At 40.9% G+C, this 20,895-nt stretch overlaps 1 protein-coding gene across 2 annotated transcripts in view; it reads right to left on the bottom strand.

Moving 5' to 3' along the window:
* Positions 1-20,895, bottom strand: part of LOC129831766 (protein Atg16l2) — a 155,690-nt gene that overhangs the window by 12,306 nt on the left and 122,489 nt on the right. For both annotated transcript variants that reach the window (XM_055895193.1, XM_055895194.1), the window contains 2 exons: positions 10,074-10,223; positions 8,949-8,996 (listed from right to left, as the gene is read on the bottom strand). In XM_055895193.1, the coding sequence (XP_055751168.1) occupies positions 8,949-8,996; positions 10,074-10,223 (198 nt within the window). The remainder of the gene's footprint in view (positions 1-8,948; positions 8,997-10,073; positions 10,224-20,895) is intronic.

Below are 20,895 nucleotides of genomic sequence, written 5' to 3'. Positions count from 1 at the left end.
TCCCTAGCTCCATATCCCTAGCTCCATATCTCTGGCTCCATTTCTCTGGCTCCATATCTCTGGCTCCATATCCCTAGCTCCATATCCCTAGCTCCATATCTCTGGCTCCATATCTCTGGCTCCATAACCCTAGCTCCATATCCCTAGCTCCATATCTCTAGCTCCATATCTCTGGCTCCATATCTCTAGCTCCATATCCCTAGCTCCATAACCCTAGCTCCATATCTCTGGCTCCATATCTCTGGCTCCATATCCCTAGCTCCATATCCCTAGCTCCATATCTCTAGCTCCATATCTCTGGCTCCATTTCTCTGGCTCCATATCCCTAGCTCCATATCCCTAGCTCCATATCTCTAGCTCCATATCTCTGGCTCCATATCTCTAGCTCCATATCTCTGGCTCCATATCTCTAGCTCCATTTTTCTGGCTCCATATCTCTGGCTCCATATCCCTAGCTCCATATCTCTGGCTCCATATCTCTAGCTCCATATCTCTAGCTCCATATCCCTAGCTCCATATCTCTGGCTCCATATCCCTAGCTCCATATCTCTAGCTCCATGTGTGTGTAGCATTAGTGAGTAATATTAGTATGTAATATTAGTGTCTAATATTAGTGAATAATATTTGTGTGTGGTATTAGTGAGTAATATTAGTATGTAATATTAGTGCCATATGTTGTCTAGTTCTCAGTAAGGAACTCTCCTCACCTGGTTGTCTAGGTCTCAGTAAGGAACTCCCCTCACCTGGTTGTCTAGGTCTCAGTAAGGAACCCCCCTCACCTGGTTGTCTAGGTCTCAGTAAGGAACTCCCCTCACCTGGTTGTCTAGGTCTCAGTAAGGAACTCCCCTCACCTGGTTGTCTAGGTCTCAGTAAGGAACTCCCCTCACCTGGTTGTCTAGGTCTCAGTAAGGAACTCCCCTCACCTGGTTGTCTAGGTCTCAGTAAGGAACTCTCCTCACCTGGTTGTCTAGGTCTCAGTAAGGAACTCTCCTCACCTGGTTGTCTAGGTCTCAGTAAGGAACTCTCCTCACCTGGTTGTCTAGGTCTCAGTAAGGAACTCTCCTCACCTGGTTGTCTAGGTCTCAGTAAGGAACTCCCCTCACCTGGTTGTCTAGGTCTCAGTAAGGAACTCTCCTCACCTGGTTGTCTAGGTCTCAGTAAGGAACTCTCCTCACCTGGTTGTCTAGGTCTCAGTAAGGAACTCTCCTCACCTGGTTGTCTAGGTCTCAGTAAGGAACTCTCCTCACCTGGTTGTCTAGGTCTCAGTAAGGAACTCTCCTCACCTGGTTGTCTAGGTCTCAGTAAGGAACTCCCCTCACCTGGTTGTCTAGGTCTCAGTAAGGAACTCTCCTCACCTGGTTGTCTAGGTCTCAGTAAGGAACTTCCCTCACCTGGTTGTCTAGGTCTCAGTAAGGAACCCCTCACCTGGTTGTCTAGGTCTCAGTAAGGAACTTCCCTCACCTGGTTGTCTAGGTCTCAGTAAGGAACTCTTCTCACCTGGTTGTCTAGGTCTCAGTAAGGAACTCTCCTCACCTGGTTGTCTAGGTCTCAGTAAGGAACTCCCCTCACCTGGTTGTCTAGGTCTCAGTAAGGAACTCTCCTCACCTGGTTGTCTAGGTCTCAGTAAGGAACTCCCCTCACCTGGTTGTCTAGGTCTCAGTAAGGAACTCCCCTCACCTGGTTGTCTAGGTCTCAGTAAGGAACTCCCCTCACCTGGTTGTCTAGGTCTCAGTAAGGAACTCCCCTCACCTGGTTGTCTAGGTCTCAGTAAGGAACTCTCCTCACCTGGTTGTCTAGGTCTCAGTAAGGAACTCTCCTCACCTGGTTGTCTAGGTCTCAGTAAGGAACTCTCCTCACCTGGTTGTCTAGGTCTCAGTAAGGAACTCTCCTCACCTGGTTGTCTAGGTCTCAGTAAGGAACTCTCCTCACCTGGTTGTCTAGGTCTCAGTAAGGAACTCCCCTCACCTGGTTGTCTAGGTCTCAGTAAGGAACCCCCCTCACCTGGTTGTCTAGGTCTCAGTAAGGAACTCTCCTCACCTGGTTGTCTAGGTCTCAGTAAGGAACTCTCCTCACCTGGTTGTCTAGGTCTCAGTAAGGAACTCCCCTCACCTGGTTGTCTAGGTCTCAGTAAGTAACTCCCCTCACCTGGTTGTCTAGGTCTCAGTAAGGCACTCTCCTCACCTGGTTGTCTAGGTCTCAGTAAGGAACTCTCCTCACCTGGTTGTCTAGGTCTCAGTAAGGAACTCCCCTCACCTGGTTGTCTAGGTCTCATTAAGGAACTCCCCTCACCTGGTTGTCTAGGTCTCAGTAAGGAACTCCCCTCACCTGGTTGTCTAGGTCTCAGTAAGGAACTCCCCTCACCTGGTTGTCTAGGTCTTAATTGAAAGGAAAAACCAGCAGACACTAGGCCCTTCATGGATTGATGTTGACACACCTGGGTCTACATATTCCTCTCTGTGTGATGTTGGATCTGAGAGTGACAGAGAGGTATAAAAAGAAAGGGAGAGTGATAAAGAAAGAGGGAGGGAGAGAGTTGTTTTTTTTCTTTTCTGATGCCTGCTGATATACTAACCGGTTTCATCTGAATGCATTTTTACTGTTGCCATGACAACACGTGGACGGACCAAAATACTTTGTGGTGTGATGTTGTTAAGGGCCATGCAGGAGTCAGGACATGGTACTGTAGTAATACAGTGTAGTGGCCAGATATCAGCCTAGTATTGTATTGATATGTCAGCCTTTAGCCTTTAACTTACTCATTGTTTCTTATCTATCTATTTTCTCTCTCTCTCCTCTCTCTCTCCCCCCTCTCCTCTCTACTCTCTCTACTCTCTACTCTCTTCTCTCAATTCAATTGACTTTATTGACATGGCAAGTTCATTATTACTTACATTGTCAAAGTATACATATCGAAAAATAAAAATCAAATATATATGTATATATATACAAAATATATATATATTTATATATAAATAAATGGTGGGACCAACAGCAATAATAACAGTAGTAGTGGACATGGGATCACCATTAACAACAACTACAACAACAATATTAATCAGAACAACAATAAATTAAAGCAACAGTAGTAGACCAGTGTCAATATGACTTGAGAAGACATACGACCTGGTATGAAAGACAAAACAAAACTAAGCTAAATGGGAAATATTATCAACATTACTTTGCATTTTTTTGCACATTTTGGCTTTTCACCCAATAAATATTTGATTTTTTCTTAATCTTTTATAGTTTCAAATTCTTTGTATTGAGTTATAATTTTGTGAAAGAAATATGCTCTTGGGTCTGAGTATTTGTCACAGTGTAGTAGGAAATGCACCTCTGTCTCTACCTCTCCTCTGGAGCAGAGTGAGCACAGCCTGTCCTCTCTGGGCAGCCAGGTTTGTCTGTGACGACCGGTCTCTATAGCCAGACTGTGCTCACTGAGTCTGTACCTAGTCAATATTTTCCTCAGTTTTCTATCAGTCACAGTGGTCAGATAGTCTGCCACCATGTACTGTCTGTTTAGAGCCAAATAGCATTGAAGTTTACTTTGATTTTTTGTGGTGTCTTTCCAATAGGTTATATATTTTTCTTTTTGTTTTGTGATGATTTGGTTGGGCCAGATTTTCTGAGGGCTGTCCCGAGGCTCTATGGGGTTGGTTTGGGTTGGTGAACTGAGCCTCAGAACCAGCTGGCTGAGGGGACTCTTCTCTGGTTTCATCTCTTGACATTGTAGAGCTGTGTGATGGAATGTTTTAGGGTCACTTGTTTTTAGATGGTTGTAAAATTTGATGGCTCTTTTTCCTATTAGAATGAGGAGGGGGTATTGGCCCAATTCTGCCCTACATGCGTTATTTGGAGTTTTTCTTTGTACTTGCAATACAGTCTTGCAAAACTCTGCATGCAATATTTCAGTTGGATGTTTGTCCCATTTAGTAAATTCATTATTAGAGAGTCGACCCCATACTTCACTGCCATATAGAGCAATTGGTTCTATAACTGATTGAAAAATTTTGAGCCAGATTCTAATTGGAATTTCAATTTTGATGTTCCTTTTAATGGCATAGAATGCTCTTCTTGCTTTGTCTCTCAGCTCATTCACAGCCATGTGAAAGCTACCTGTGTTGCTGATATTGCATACCAATACATACCACTGCTGGCTTGCTTCTGAAGCTAAGCAGGGTTGGTCCTGGTCAGTCCCTGGATGGGAGTCCAGATGCTGCTGGAAGTGGTGTTGGAGGGCCAGTAGGAGGCACTCTTTCCTCTGGTCTAAAAAATATCCCAATGCCCCAGGGCAGTGATTGGGGACACTGCCCTGTGTAGGGTCCCGTCTTTCGGATGGGACGTTAAACGGGTGTCCTGACTCTCTGAGGTCATTAAAGATCCCATGGCACTTATCGTAAGAGTAGGGGTGTTAACCCCGGTGTCCTGGCTAAATTCCAAATCTGGCCCTCAAACCATCATGGTCACCTAATAATCCCCAGTTTACTATTGGCGCATTCATCCCCCTCCTCTCCCCTGTAACTATTCCCCAGGTCGTTGCTGCAAATGAGAACGTGTTCTCAGTCAACTTACCTGGTAAAATAACGGTAAAATAAATAAATAAATAAATAAATAAAAATATTTTGTCCTAGATATGTGTAGTTTTTGGTGTGTTCTAATAGAACTGTGTCCAAATAGAATTTATATTTGTCATCCTTATTTCCCGACCTTTTTTGGAATATCATTATATTTGTTTTTTTTAGGTTAACGGTCAGAGCCCAGGTCTGACAGAACCTGTGAAGACGATCTAGGTGCTGCTGTAACCCCTCTTTAGTGGGAGACAGCAGCACCAGGTAATCTGCGTACAGCAGACACTTGATTTCAGTGTTGTGTAGGGTGATACCAGGTGCTGCCGATTCTTCTAATGTTTTTGCCAATTCATTAATGTAGATGTTAAATAATGTTGGACTTATTGGGCAGCCCTGTTTCACTCCCCGCCCCTGAGAGAAGAAGTCTGTTTGCTTGTTTCCAATTTTACCCGCACATTTGTTTTTAGTGTACATTGATTTAATAAAATCATATGTTTTCCCTCCAATACCACTTTCTATTAGTTTATAAAAAAGACCTTCATGCCAAATTGAATCAAATGCTTTCTTGAAATCTACAAAACACGAGTAGATTTTGCCTTTGTTTTGGTTAACTTGTTTATCAATTAGAGTGTGGAGGGTGTAAATGTGGTCTGTTGTACGATAATTTTTTAGAAATCCAATCTGGCTTCTGCTCAGGACGTTGTGTTCGTCAAGGAAATTATGTAGTCTGCTATTTATAATACTGCAGAGAATTTTCCCCAAGATGCTGTTAACGCAAATTCCTCTGTAATTATTTGGGTCAAATTTGTCTCCATTTTTATAGATTGGTGTGATCAATCCCTGGTTCCAAATATCGGGGAAAATACCTGCAGTGAGGATAATGTTGAAGAGTTTGAGTATAGCCAATTTGAATTTGTGGTCTGTATATTTGATCATTTCATTTAAAATACCATCAGCACCACAGGCCTTTTTGGGTTGGAGATTGCATAGTTTTTCCAGTAATTCTTCTTCTGTAATTGGGGTATCTACAGGATTCTGATAGTCTTTGACTGCTAATTCAAGGATTTGTAATTTTTCTTGTATATCTTTTTGTTCTGGGCTCTTTGTTATATTGCTGTAGAGGTTTGCAAAGTGATTTCTCCACATATCCCCATTTTGGATAGCCAATTCCTCATGATGAGGTTTGTTTAATTTATTCCAATTCTCCCAGAAGTGGTTTGATTCTATGGATTCCTCAATTCCATCCAGCTGATTTCTAATGTGCTGTTCCTTTTTTGTTCTTAGGGTGCGTTTGTATTGCTTCAGTGTTTCCCCATATTGAAGGCGTATATTTTTGTTGTCTGGTTCTCTGTGTTTTTGATTAGATATATTTCTCAATGACTTTCTTAGATTTTTGCAATCATTATCAAACCATTTTTCATTATCTGTTGGTTCGCGCCCAGGCTGGGCTGGGTTCGCGCCCAGGCTCTGTCGCAGCCGGCCGCAACCGGGAGGTCCGTGGGGCGACGCACAATTGGCATAGCGTCGTCCGGGTTAGGGAGGGTTTGGCCGGTAGGGATATCCTTGTCTCAGTATGTAGATATGGAGCCAGAGATATGGAGCTAGAGATATGGAGCTAGGGATATGGAGCTAGGGATATGGAGCCAGAGATATGGAGCCAGAGATATGGAGCCAGAGATATGGAGCTAGGGATATGGAGCTAGGGATATGGAGCTAGAGATATGGAGCCAGAGATATGGAGCTAGAGATATGGAGCTAGGGATATGGAGCTAGGGATATGGAGCCAGAGATATGGAGCCAGAGATATGGAGCTAGGGATATGGAGCTAGGGATATGGAGCCAGGGAGATGGAGCCAGAGATATGGAGCTAGGGATATGGAGCTAGGGATATGGAGCCAGAGATATGGAGCCAGAGATATGGAGCTAGGGAAATGGAGCTAGAGATATGGAGCCAGAGATATGGAGCTAGAGATATGGAGCTAGGGATATGGAGCTAGGGTTATGGAGCCAGAGATATGGAGCCAGAGATATGGAGCTAGGGATATGGAGCTAGGGGTATGGAGCTAGAGATATGGAGCCAGAGATATGGAGCTAGAGATATGGAGCCAGGGATATGGAGCTAGGGATATGGAGCCAGAGAAATGAAGCAAGGGATATGGAGCTAGAGATATGGAGCTAGGGATATGGAGCTAGGGATATGGAGCCAGAGATATGGAGCCAGAGATATGGAGCTAGGGATATGGAGCTAGGGATATGGAGCTAGAGATATGGAGCCAGAGATAAGGAGCTAGAGATATGGAGCTAGGGATATGGAGCTAGGGATATGGAGCCAGAGATATGGAGCTAGAGATATGGAGCCAGGGATATGGAGCTAGGGATATGGAGCCAGAGATATGGAGCCAGAGATATGGAGCTAGGGATATGGAGCTAGGGATATGGAGCCAGAGATATGGAGCCAGAGATATGGAGCTAGGGATATGGAGCCAGAGATATGGAGCTAGGGATATGGAGCCAGAGATATGGAGCCAGAGATATAGCCAGACATATGGAGCCAGAGATATGGAGCTAGAGATATGGAGCCATGGCAGGATTCTACTTTCTTGAATTCTGTTGACGCTGGGATGCATTATTTACAATATCTATCAATCTCTAGATATAGGAGGCTGGGTTGGTTGGACCAAACGCTGCGCTGACACGGCAGTCTGGGATTGGTTGGACCAAACGCTGCGCTGACACGGCAGTCTGGGGTTGGTTGGACCAAACTCTGCGCTGACACGGCAGTCTGGGTTTGGTTGGACCAAACTTCTGCTCTGACACGGCAGTCTGGGGTTGGTTGGACCAAACTTCTGCTCTGACACGGCAGTCTGGGATTGGTTGGACCAAACGCTGCTCTGACACGGCAGTCTGGGGTTGGTTGGACCAAACGCTGCTCTGACACGGCAGTCTGGGGTTGGTTGGACCAAACTCTGCTCTGACACGGCAGTCTGGGGTTGGTTGGACCAAACGCTGCTCTGACACGGCAGTCTGGGGTTGGTTGGACCAAACTCTGCTCTGACACGGCAGTCTGGGGTTGGTTGGACCAAACTCTGCTCTGACACGGCAGTCTGGGGTTGGTTGGACCAAACTCTGCTCTGACACGGCAGTCTGGGGTTGGTTGGACCAAACTCTGCTCTGACACGGCAGTCTGGGGTTGGTTGGACCAAACTCTGCTCTGACACGGCAGTCTGGGGTTGGTTGGACCAAACGCTGCGCTGACACGGCAGTCTGGGGTTGGTTGGACCAAACTCTGCTCTGACACGGCAGTCTGGGGTTGGTTGGACCAAACTCTGCTCTGACACGGCAGTCTGGCATGGTGCTATTGATATCTGTAGCCAGCTGAGCCTTGGAGAGACGCAACGAAATAAGGAGTGACTGTTACACTCCCTTAAGACATTATAAAACATCAGCTGGCAAATGAAGCATGTTGTGCCAGCTATCTTATATCCCATGGTCCTGTACCATCCTGTACCATCCTACAGACTGCGTTGTACCCCAGGACCCTGTATCATCCTACAGACTGTGGTGTACCCCAGGACCATGTACCATCCTACAGACTGTGTTGTAACCCAGGGTCCTGTACCATCCTACAGACTATGTTGCACCTCAGGCCCCTGTACCATCCTACAGACTGTGGGGTACCCCAAGGTCCTGTACCATCCTACAGACTATGTTGTAACCCAGGGTCCTGTACCATCCTACAGACTGCGTTGTACCCCAGGACCCTGTACCATCCTACAGACTGCGTTGTACCCCAGGGTCCTGTACCATCCTACAGACTATGTTGCACCTCAGGCCCCTGTACCATCCTACAGACTGTGGGGTACCCCAAGGTCCTGTACCATCCTACAGACTATGTTGTAACCCAGGGTCCTGTACCATCCTACAGACTGCGTTGTACCCCAGGACCCTGTACCATCCTACAGACTGCGTTGTACCCCAGGGTCCTGTACCATCCTACAGACTATGTTGCACCTCAGGCCCCTGTACCATCCTACAGACTGTGTTGTACCCCAGGGTCCTGTACTATCCTACAGACTGCGTTGTACCCCAGGGTCCTGTACCATCCTACAGACTATGTTGCACCTCAGGCCCCTGTACCATCCTACAGACTGTGGGGTACCCCAGGGTCCTGTACTATCCTACAGACTGTGTTGTACCCCAGGACCCTGTACCATCCTACAGACTGTGTTGCACCTCAGGACCATGTACCATCCTACAGACTGTGTTGTACCCCAGGGTCCTGTAGTATCCTACAGACTGTGGGGTACCCCAGGGTCCTGTACCATCCTACAGACTGTGTTGTACCTCAGGCTCCTAGAGTTAAGGTTAGAGTGTGCTCACCTGAATATAGCCTTGGTGCTGTCACAGCCACATTTGAAGCCCTCAGCTCTGAAATGAGAGATAAGGACAGTTATCAGACACACTAACATCCAGGGTTATCTCTATAGCGGAGGAGAGTGCTGTCAGAGATAGACCAGGGTTAGCTCTATAGCAGAGGAGAGTCCTGTCAGAGATAGTCCAGGGTTAGTCCTGTCAGAGATAGTCCAGGGTTAGCTCTATAGCAGAGGAGAGTCCTGTCAGAGATAGACCAGGGTTAGCTCTATAGCAGAGGAGAGTCCTGTCAGAGATAGACCAGGGTTAGCTCTATAGCAGAGGAGAGTCCTGTCAGAGATAGTCCAGGGTTAGTCCTGTCAGAGATAGACCAGGGTTAGTCCTGTCAGAGATAGTCCAGGGTTAGTCCTGTCAGGGGCAGACCAGGGTTAGCTCTATAGCAGAGGAGAGTCCTGTCAGAGATAGACCAGGGTTAGTCCTGTCAGAGATAGTCCAGGGTTAGCTCTATAGCGGAGGAGAGTCCTGTCAGAGATAGTCCAGGGTTAGTCCTGTCAGAGATAGTCCAGGGTTAGTCCTGTCAGAGATAGACCAGGGTTAGCTCTATAGCGGAGGAGAGTCCTGTCAGAGATAGTCCAGGGTTAGCTCTATAGCAGAGGAGAGTCCTGTCAGAGATAGACCAGGGTTAGTCCTGTCAGAGATAGTCCAGGGTTAGCTCTATAGCGGAGGACAGTCCTGTCAGAGATAGACCAGGGTTAGTCCTGTCAGAGATAGACCAGGGTTAGTCCTGTCAGAGATAGACCAGGGTTAGTCCTGTCAGAGATAGACCAGGGTTAGTCCTGTCAGAGATGGTGGTGGAAAATGGTGTTTCATAAATAAAGTACGCATATTTTCCCCGTTTTTTCCCCCAACCTTCTCGCCATTAAATCTAGTTAAGGAGAAAAATCGACGCCTTTGCAGCCTGAATGGAGAATTTATTAGGTACGAAGCAGTCCACGGTGGGATACCAGTGTATTGCCCGGCTGCATACAACGCGGTTTGGACGGTAAGATGGAAACGACTCAATATCGCCATCTGCTGGCCTTTGGGCTAGGATCAACACAGAACATTATTAGAGCACCATGCTGGTCTGGTCACCTGAAACATATCCTGGAGTTGTTCATACGAAGGTCCACCACCTGCAGACTCTCGTCTCTGGAGCAGCTGAGGAGCTGGCGGTGGTCAGTAGACATGTCCAGAGACGTTACCTTCCCCTGGAGAGGAACCTCCTGGGTACAGCTGGCAGCCCTGGGGAGAGGAGAGGGGAGGGAGGGGAGGGGGAGGCGGGGGGAGAGAGGAGGGGGTAGGTGGGGGAGAGAGAGAGGAGGGGGAGGCGAGAGGAGGGGGGAGGTGGGGGAGAGAGAGAGGAGGGGGAGGCGGGGGGAGAGAGAGGAGGAAGAGGCGGGGGAGAGAGAGGAGGGGTAGGGGGAGAGAGAGGAGGGGAGGGGGGAGGCGGGGGGAGAGAGAGGAGGTGGGGGAGAGAGAGGAGGAGGGGGAGGCAGTGAGTCACAACTCAACATGGTCTAGCAGAATGTGTCTTACTGTATGTAACATAGCAATGTGTCTTACTGTACTGTATGTAACATAGCAATGTGTCTTACTGTACTGTATGTAACATAGCAATGTGTCTTACTGTATGTAACATAGCAATGTGTCTTACTGTATGTAACATAGCAATGTGTCTTACTGTATGTAACATAGCAATGTGTCTTACTGTATGTAACATAGCAATGTGTCTTACTGTACTGTATGTAACATAGCAATGTGTCTTACTGTATGTAACATAGCAATGTGTCTTACTGTATGTAACATAGCAATGTGTCTTACTGTACTGTATGTAACATAGCAATGTGTCTTACTGTATGTAACATAGCAATGTGCCTTACTGTACTGTATGTAACATAGCAATGTGTCTTACTGTATGTAACATAGCAATGTGCCTTACTGTATGTAACATAGCAATGTGTCTTACTGTACTGTATGTAACATAGCAATGTGTCTTACTGTACTGTATGTAACATAGCAATGTGTCTTACTGTACTGTATGTAACATAGCAATGTGTCTTACTGTATGTAACATAGCAATGTGTCTTACTGTACTGTATGTAACATAGCAATGTGTCTTACTGTACTGTATGTAACATAGCAATGTGCCTTACTGTACTGTATGTAACATAGCAATGTGTCTTACTGTATGTAACATAGCAATGTGTCTTACTGTACTGTATGTAACATAGCAATGTGTCTTACTGTATGTAACATAGCAATGTGTCTTACTGTACTGTATGTAACATAGCAATGTGTCTTACTGTATGTAACATAGCAATGTGTCTTACTGTATGTAACATAGCAATGTGTCTTACTGTACTGTATGTAACATAGCAATGTGTCTTACTGTACTGTATGTAACATAGCAATGTGTCTTACTGTATGTAACATAGCAATGTGCCTTACTGTACTGTATGTAACATGGCAATGTGTCTTACTGTACTGTATGTAACATAGCAATGTGTCTTACTGTATGTAACATAGCAATGTGTCTTACTGTACTGTATGTAACATAGCAATGTGTCTTACTGTATGTAACATAGCAATGTGTCTTACTGTATGTAACATAGCAATGTGTCTTACTGTATGTAACATAGCAATGTGTCTTACTGTATGTAACATAGCAATGTGTCTTACTGTACTGTATGTAACATGGCAATGTGTCTTACTGTACTGTATGTAACATAGCAATGTGTCTTACTGTACTGTATGTAACATAGCAATGTGCCTTACTGTATGTAACATAGCAATGTGTCTTACTGTATGTAACATAGCAATGTGTCTTACTGTACTGTATGTAACATAGCAATGTGTCTTACTGTATGTAACATAGCAATGTGTCTTACTGTATGTAACATAGCAATGTGTCTTACTGTACTGTATGCAACATGGCAATGTGTCTTACTGTATGTAACATAGCAATGTGTCTTACTGTATGTAACATAGCAATGTGTCTTACTGTATGTAACATAGCAATGTGCCTTACTGTACTGTATGTAACATAGCAATGTGTCTTACTGTATGTAACATAGCAATGTGTCTTACTGTATGTAACATAGCAATGTGTCTTACTGTATGTAACATAGCAATGTGTCTTACTGTATGTAACATAGCAATGTGTCTTACTGTACTGTATGTAACATAGCAATGTGTCTTACTGTACTGTATGAAACATAGCAATGTGTCTTACTGTATGTAACATAGCAATGTGTCTTACTGTATGTAACATAGCAATGTGTCTTACTGTATGTAACATAGCAATGTGTCTTACTGTATGTAACATAGCAATGTGTCTTACTGTATGTAACATAGCAATGTGTCTTACTGTATGTAACATAGCAATGTGTCTTACTGTATGTAACATGGCAATGTGCCTTACTGTACTGTATGTAACATAGCAATGTGTCTTACTGTATGTAACATAGCAATGTGTCTTACTGTACTGTATGTAACATAGCAATGTGTCTTACTGTACTGTATGTAACATAGCAATGTGTCTTACTGTACTGTATGTAACATAGCAATGTGTCTTACTGTATGTAACATAGCAATGTGTCTTACTGTATGTAACATAGCAATGTGTCTTACTGTATGTAACATAGCAATGTGTCTTACTGTATGTAACATGGCAATGTGCCTTACTGTATGTAACATAGCAATGTGTCTTACTGTACTGTATGTAACATAGCAATGTGTCTTACTGTACTGTATGTAACATAGCAATGTGTCTTACTGTACTGTATGTAACATAGCAATGTGTCTTACTGTACTGTATGTAACATAGCAATGTGTCTTACTGTATGTAACATAGCAATGTGCCTTACTGTATGTAACATAGCAATGTGTCTTACTGTACTGTATGTAACATAGCAATGTGTCTTACTGTACTGTATGTAACATAGCAATGTGCCTTACTGTATGTAACATAGCAATGTGCCTTACTGTATGTAACATAGCAATGTGTCTTACTGTATGTAACATAGCAATGTGTCTTACTGTATGTAACATAGCAATGTGTCTTACTGTACTGTATGTAACATAGCAATGTGTCTTACTGTATGTAACATAGCAATGTGCCTTACTGTACTGTATGTAACATAGCAATGTGTCTTACTGTATGTAACATAGCAATGTGCCTTACTGTACTGTATGTAACATAGCAATGTGTCTTACTGTACTGTATGTAACATAGCAATGTGTCTTACTGTATGTAACATAGCAATGTGCCTTACTGTACTGTATGTAACATAGCAATGTGTCTTACTGTACTGTATGTAACATAGCAATGTGCCTTACTGTATGTAACATAGCAATGTGTCTTACTGTACTGTATGTAACATAGCAATGTGTCTTACTGTATGTAACATAGCAATGTGTCTTACTGTACTGTATGTAACATAGCAATGTGTCTTACTGTATGTAACATAGCAATGTGTCTTACTGTACTGTATGTAACATAGCAATGTGTCTTACTGTATGTAACATAGCAATGTGTCTTACTGTATGTAACATAGCAATGTGTCTTACTGTATGTAACATAGCAATGTGTCTTACTGTACTGTATGTAACATAGCAATGTGTCTTACTGTATGTAACATAGCAATGTGTCTTACTGTATGTAACATAGCAATGTGTCTTACTGTATGTAACATAGCAATGTGTCTTACTGTATGTAACATAGCAATGTGTCTTACTGTATGTAACATAGCAATGTGTCTTACTGTACTGTATGTAACATAGCAATGTGTCTTACTGTACTGTATGTAACATAGCAATGTGTCTTACTGTACTGTATGTAACATAGCAATGTGTCTTACTGTATGTAACATAGCAATGTGTCTTACTGTATGTAACATAGCAATGTGTCTTACTGTACTGTATGTGACATAGCAATGTGCCTTACTGTATGTAACATAGCAATGTGTCTTACTGTACTGTATGTAACATAGCAATGTGTCTTACTGTATGTAACATAGCAATGTGTCTTACTGTATGTAACATAGCAATGTGCCTTACTGTATGTAACATAGCAATGTGTCTTGCTGTACTGTATGTAACATAGCAATGTGTCTTACTGTATGTAACATAGCAATGTGACTTACTGTATGTAACATAGCAATGTGACTTACTGTATGTAACATAGCAATGTGTCTTACTGTATGTAACATAGCAATGTGTCTTAATGTATGTAACATAGCAATGTGTCTTACTGTATGTAACATAGCAATGTGTCTTACTGTATGTAACATAGCAATGTGTCTTAATGTATGTAACATAGCAATGTGTCTTACTGTATGTAACATAGCAATGTGTCTTACTGTACTGTATGTAACATAGCAATGTGTCTTACTGTACTGTATGTAACATAGCAATGTGTCTTACTGTATGTAACATAGCAATGTGTCTTACTGTACTGTATGTAACATAGCAATGTGTCTTACTGTATGTAACATAGCAATGTGTCTTACTGTATGTAACATAGCAATGTGTCTTACTGTACTGTATGTAACATAGCAATGTGTCTTATTGTATGTAACATAGCAATGTGTCTTACTGTATGTAACATAGCAATGTGTCTTACTGTATGTAACATAGCAATGTGTCTTACTGTATGTAACATAGCAATGTGTCTTACTGTATGTAACATAGCAATGTGTCTTACTGTATGTAACATAGCAATGTGTCTTACTGTATGTAACATAGCAATGTGTCTTACTGTACTGTATGTAACATAGCAATGTGCCTTACTGTATGTAACATAGCAATGTGTCTTACTGTATGTAACATAGCAATGTGTCTTACTGTATGTAACATAGCAATGTGCCTTACTGTACTGTATGTAACATAGCAATGTGTCTTACTGTATGTAACATAGCAATGTGTCTTACTGTATGTAACATAGCAATGTGTCTTACTGTATGTAACATAGCAATGTGTCTTACTGTATGTAACATAGCAATGTGTCTTACTGTACTGTATGTAACATAGCAATGTGTCTTACTGTATGTAACATAGCAATGTGTCTTACTGTATGTAACATAGCAATGTGTCTTACTGTATGTAACATAGCAATGTGTCTTACTGTATGTAACATAGCAATGTGCCTTACTGTACTGTATGTAACATAGCAATGTGTCTTACTGTATGTAACATAGCAATGTGTCTTACTGTACTGTATGTAACATAGCAATGTGCCTTACTGTACTGTATGTAACATAGCAATGTGTCTTACTGTATGTAACATAGCAATGTGTCTTACTGTATGTAACATAGCAATGTGTCTTACTGTATGTAACATAGCAATGTGTCTTACTGTATGTAACATAGCAATGTGCCTTACTGTACTGTATGTAACATAGCAATGTGTCTTACTGTATGTAACATAGCAATGTGTCTTACTGTATGTAACATAGCAATGTGTCTTACTGTATGTAACATAGCAATGTGTCTTACTGTACTGTATGTAACATAGCAATGTGCCTTACTGTACTGTATGTAACATAGCAATGTGCCTTACTGTATGTAACATAGCAATGTGTCTTACTGTATGTAACATAGCAATGTGTCTTACTGTATGTAACATGGCAATGTGCCTTACTGTACTGTATGTAACATAGCAATGTGTCTTACTGTATGTAACATAGCAATGTGTCTTACTGTACTGTATGTAACATAGCAATGTGTCTTACTGTACTGTATGTAACATAGCAATGTGTCTTACTGTACTGTATGTAACATAGCAATGTGTCTTACTGTATGTAACATAGCAATGTGTCTTACTGTATGTAACATAGCAATGTGTCTTACTGTATGTAACATAGCAATGTGTCTTACTGTATGTAACATGGCAATGTGCCTTACTGTATGTAACATAGCAATGTGTCTTACTGTACTGTATGTAACATAGCAATGTGTCTTACTGTACTGTATGTAACATAGCAATGTGTCTTACTGTACTGTATGTAACATAGCAATGTGTCTTACTGTACTGTATGTAACATAGCAATGTGTCTTACTGTATGTAACATAGCAATGTGCCTTACTGTATGTAACATAGCAATGTGTCTTACTGTACTGTATGTAACATAGCAATGTGTCTTACTGTACTGTATGTAACATAGCAATGTGCCTTACTGTATGTAACATAGCAATGTGCCTTACTGTATGTAACATAGCAATGTGTCTTACTGTATGTAACATAGCAATGTGTCTTACTGTATGTAACATAGCAATGTGTCTTACTGTACTGTATGTAACATAGCAATGTGTCTTACTGTATGTAACATAGCAATGTGCCTTACTGTACTGTATGTAACATAGCAATGTGTCTTACTGTATGTAACATAGCAATGTGCCTTACTGTACTGTATGTAACATAGCAATGTGTCTTACTGTACTGTATGTAACATAGCAATGTGTCTTACTGTATGTAACATAGCAATGTGCCTTACTGTACTGTATGTAACATAGCAATGTGTCTTACTGTACTGTATGTAACATAGCAATGTGCCTTACTGTATGTAACATAGCAATGTGTCTTACTGTACTGTATGTAACATAGCAATGTGTCTTACTGTATGTAACATAGCAATGTGTCTTACTGTATGTAACATAGCAATGTGTCTTACTGTATGTAACATAGCAATGTGTCTTACTGTACTGTATGTAACATAGCAATGTGTCTTACTGTATGTAACATAGCAATGTGTCTTACTGTATGTAACATAGCAATGTGTCTTACTGTACTGTATGTAACATAGCAATGTGTCTTACTGTATGTAACATAGCAATGTGTCTTACTGTACTGTATGTAACATAGCAATGTGTCTTACTGTATGTAACATAGCAATGTGTCTTACTGTATGTAACATAGCAATGTGTCTTACTGTACTGTATGTAACATAGCAATGTGTCTTACTGTATGTAACATAGCAATGTGTCTTACTGTACTGTATGTAACATAGCAATGTGTCTTACTGTATGTAACATAGCAATGTGTCTTACTGTATGTAACATAGCAATGTGTCTTACTGTATGTAACATAGCAATGTGTCTTACTGTATGTAACATAGCAATGTGTCTTACTGTATGTAACATAGCAATGTGTCTTACTGTATGTAACATAGCAATGTGTCTTACTGTACTGTATGTAACATAGCAATGTGTCTTACTGTACTGTATGTAACATAGCAATGTGTCTTACTGTACTGTATGTAACATAGCAATGTGTCTTACTGTACTGTATGTAACATAGCAATGTGTCTTACTGTATGTAACATAGCAATGTGTCTTACTGTATGTAACATAGCAATGTGTCTTACTGTATGTAACATAGCAATGTGTCTTACTGTATGTAACATAGCAATGTGTCTTACTGTATGTAACATAGCAATGTGTCTTACTGTACTGTATGTAACATAGCAATGTGCCTTACTGTATGTAACATAGCAATGTGTCTTACTGTACTGTATGTAACATAGCAATGTGTCTTACTGTATGTAACATAGCAATGTGTCTTACTGTATGTAACATAGCAATGTGCCTTACTGTATGTAACATAGCAATGTGTCTTACTGTACTGTATGTAACATAGCAATGTGTCTTACTGTATGTAACATAGCAATGTGCCTTACTGTATGTAACATAGCAATGTGTCTTACTGTATGTAACATAGCAATGTGTCTTACTGTACTGTATGTAACATAGCAATGTGTCTTACTGTATGTAACATAGCAATGTGTCTTAATGTATGTAACATAGCAATGTGTCTTACTGTATGTAACATAGCAATGTGTCTTACTGTATGTAACATAGCAATGTGTCTTAATGTATGTAACATAGCAATGTGTCTTACTGTATGTAACATAGCAATGTGTCTTACTGTACTGTATGTAACATAGCAATGTGTCTTACTGTACTGTATGTAACATAGCAATGTGTCTTACTGTATGTAACATAGCAATGTGTCTTACTGTACTGTATGTAACATAGCAATGTGTCTTACTGTATGTAACATAGCAATGTGTCTTACTGTATGTAACATAGCAATGTGTCTTACTGTATGTAACATAGCAATGTGTCTTACTGTACTGTATGTAACATAGCAATGTGTCTTACTGTATGTAACATAGCAATGTGTCTTACTGTATGTAACATAGCAATGTGTCTTACTGTATGTAACATAGCAATGTGTCTTACTGTATGTAACATAGCAATGTGTCTTACTGTATGTAACATAGCAATGTGTCTTACTGTATGTAACATAGCAATGTGTCTTACTGTATGTAACATAGCAATGTGTCTTACTGTACTGTATGTAACATAGCAATGTGCCTTACTGTATGTAACATAGCAATGTGTCTTACTGTATGTAACATAGCAATGTGTCTTACTGTATGTAACATAGCAATGTGCCTTACTGTACTGTATGTAACATAGCAATGTGTCTTACTGTATGTAACATAGCAATGTGTCTTACTGTATGTAACATAGCAATGTGTCTTACTGTATGTAACATAGCAATGTGTCTTACTGTATGTAACATAGCAATGTGTCTTACTGTACTGTATGTAACATAGCAATGTGTCTTACTGTATGTAACATAGCAATGTGTCTTACTGTATGTAACATAGCAATGTGTCTTACTGTATGTAACATAGCAATGTGCCTTACTGTACTGTATGTAACATAGCAATGTGTCTTACTGTATGTAACATAGCAATGTGTCTTACTGTACTGTATGTAACATAGCAATGTGCCTTACTGTACTGTATGTAACATAGCAATGTGTCTTACTGTATGTAACATAGCAATGTGTCTTACTGTATGTAACATAGCAATGTGTCTTACTGTACTGTATGTAACATAGCAATGTGCCTTACTGTACTGTATGTAACATAGCAATGTGCCTTACTGTATGTAACATAGCAATGTGTCTTACTGTATGTAACATAGCAATGTGTCTTACTGTATGTAACATAGCAATGTGTCTTACTGTATGTAACATAGCAATGTGTCTTACTGTATGTAACATAGCAATGTGTCTGACTGTACTGTATGTAACATAGCAATGTGTCTTACTGTACTGTATGTAACATAGCAATGTGTCTTACTGTATGTAACATAGCAATGTGTCTTACTGTATGTAACATAGCAATGTGTCTTACTGTATGTAACATAGCAATGTGTCTTACTGTATGTAACATAGCAATGTGCCTTACTGTATGTAACATAGCAATGTGTCTTACTGTACTATATGTAACATAGCAATGTGCCTTACTGTACTGTATGTAACATAGCAATGTGTCTTACTGTACTATATGTAACATAGCAATGTGTCTTACTGTACTATATGTAACATGGCAATGTGTCTTACTGTACTGTATGTAACATGGCAATGTGTCTTACTGTACTGTATGTAACATAGCAATGTGTCTTACTGTACTGTATGTAACATAGCAATGTGTCTTACTGTATGTAACATAGCAATGTGTCTTACTGTATGTAACATAGCAATGTGTCTTACTGTACTGTATGTAACATAGCAATGTGCCTTACTGTACTGTATGTAACATAGCAATGTGTCTTACTGTACTGTATGTAACATAGCAATGTGTCTTACTGTACTGTATGTAACATAGCAATGTGTCTTACTGTATGTAACATAGCAATGTGTCTTACTGTATGTAACATAGCAATGTGCCTTACTGTATGTAACATAGCAATGTGTCTTACTGTATGTAACATAGCAATGTGTCTTACTGTACTGTATGTAACATAGCAATGTGCCTTACTGTACTGTATGTAACATAGCAATGTGTCTTACTGTATGTAACATAGCAATGTGTCTTACTGTATGTAACATAGCAATGTGTCTTACTGTATGTAACATAGCAATGTGCCTTACTGTACTGTATGTAACATGGCAATGTGCCTTACTGTACTGTATGTAACATAGCAATGTGTCTTACTGTATGTAACATAGCAATGTGCCTTACTGTATGTAACATAGCAATGTGTCTTACTGTACTGTATGTAACATAGCAATGTGTCTTACTGTATGTAACATAGCAATGTGTCTTACTGTATGTAACATAGCAATGTGTCTTACTCTATGTAACATAGCAATGTGTCTTACTGTATGTAACATAGCAATGTGTCTTACTGTACTGTATGTAACATAGCAATGTGCCTTACTGTACTGTATGTAACATAGCAATGTGTCTTACTGTATGTAACATAGCAATGTGTCTTACTGTACTGTATGTAACATAGCAATGTGTCTTACTGTATGTAACATAGCAATGTGTCTTACTGTATGTAACATAGCAATGTGTCTTACTGTACTGTATGTAACATAGCAATGTGTCTTACTGTACTGTATGTAACATAGCAATGTGCCTTACTGTACTGTATGTAACATAGCAATGTGCCTTACTGTACTGTATGTAACATAGCAATGTGTCTTACTGTATGTAACATAGCAATGTGCCTTACTGTACTGTATGTAACATAGCAATGTGTCTTACTGTATGTAACATAGCAATGTGTCTTACTGTATGTAACATAGCAATGTGTCTTACTGTATGTAACATAGCAATGTGTCTTACTGTATGTAACATAGCAATGTGTCTTACTGTATGTAACATAGCAATGTGCCTTACTGTACTGTATGTAACATAGCAATGTGTCTTACTGTACTGTATGTAACATAGCAATGTGTCTTACTGTACTGTATGTAACATAGCAATGTGTCTTACTGTATGTAACATAGCAATGTGCCTTACTGTACTGTATGTAACATAGCAATGTGTCTTACTGTACTGTATGTAACATAGCAATGTGCCTTACTGTACTGTATGTAACATAGCAA

The sequence above is a fragment of the Salvelinus fontinalis genome, chromosome 33, assembly GCF_029448725.1.
Source record: "Salvelinus fontinalis isolate EN_2023a chromosome 33, ASM2944872v1, whole genome shotgun sequence".
NCBI lineage: Eukaryota > Metazoa > Chordata > Actinopteri > Salmoniformes > Salmonidae > Salvelinus > Salvelinus fontinalis.
This window is presented reverse-complemented; position numbering and strand designations above follow the sequence as displayed.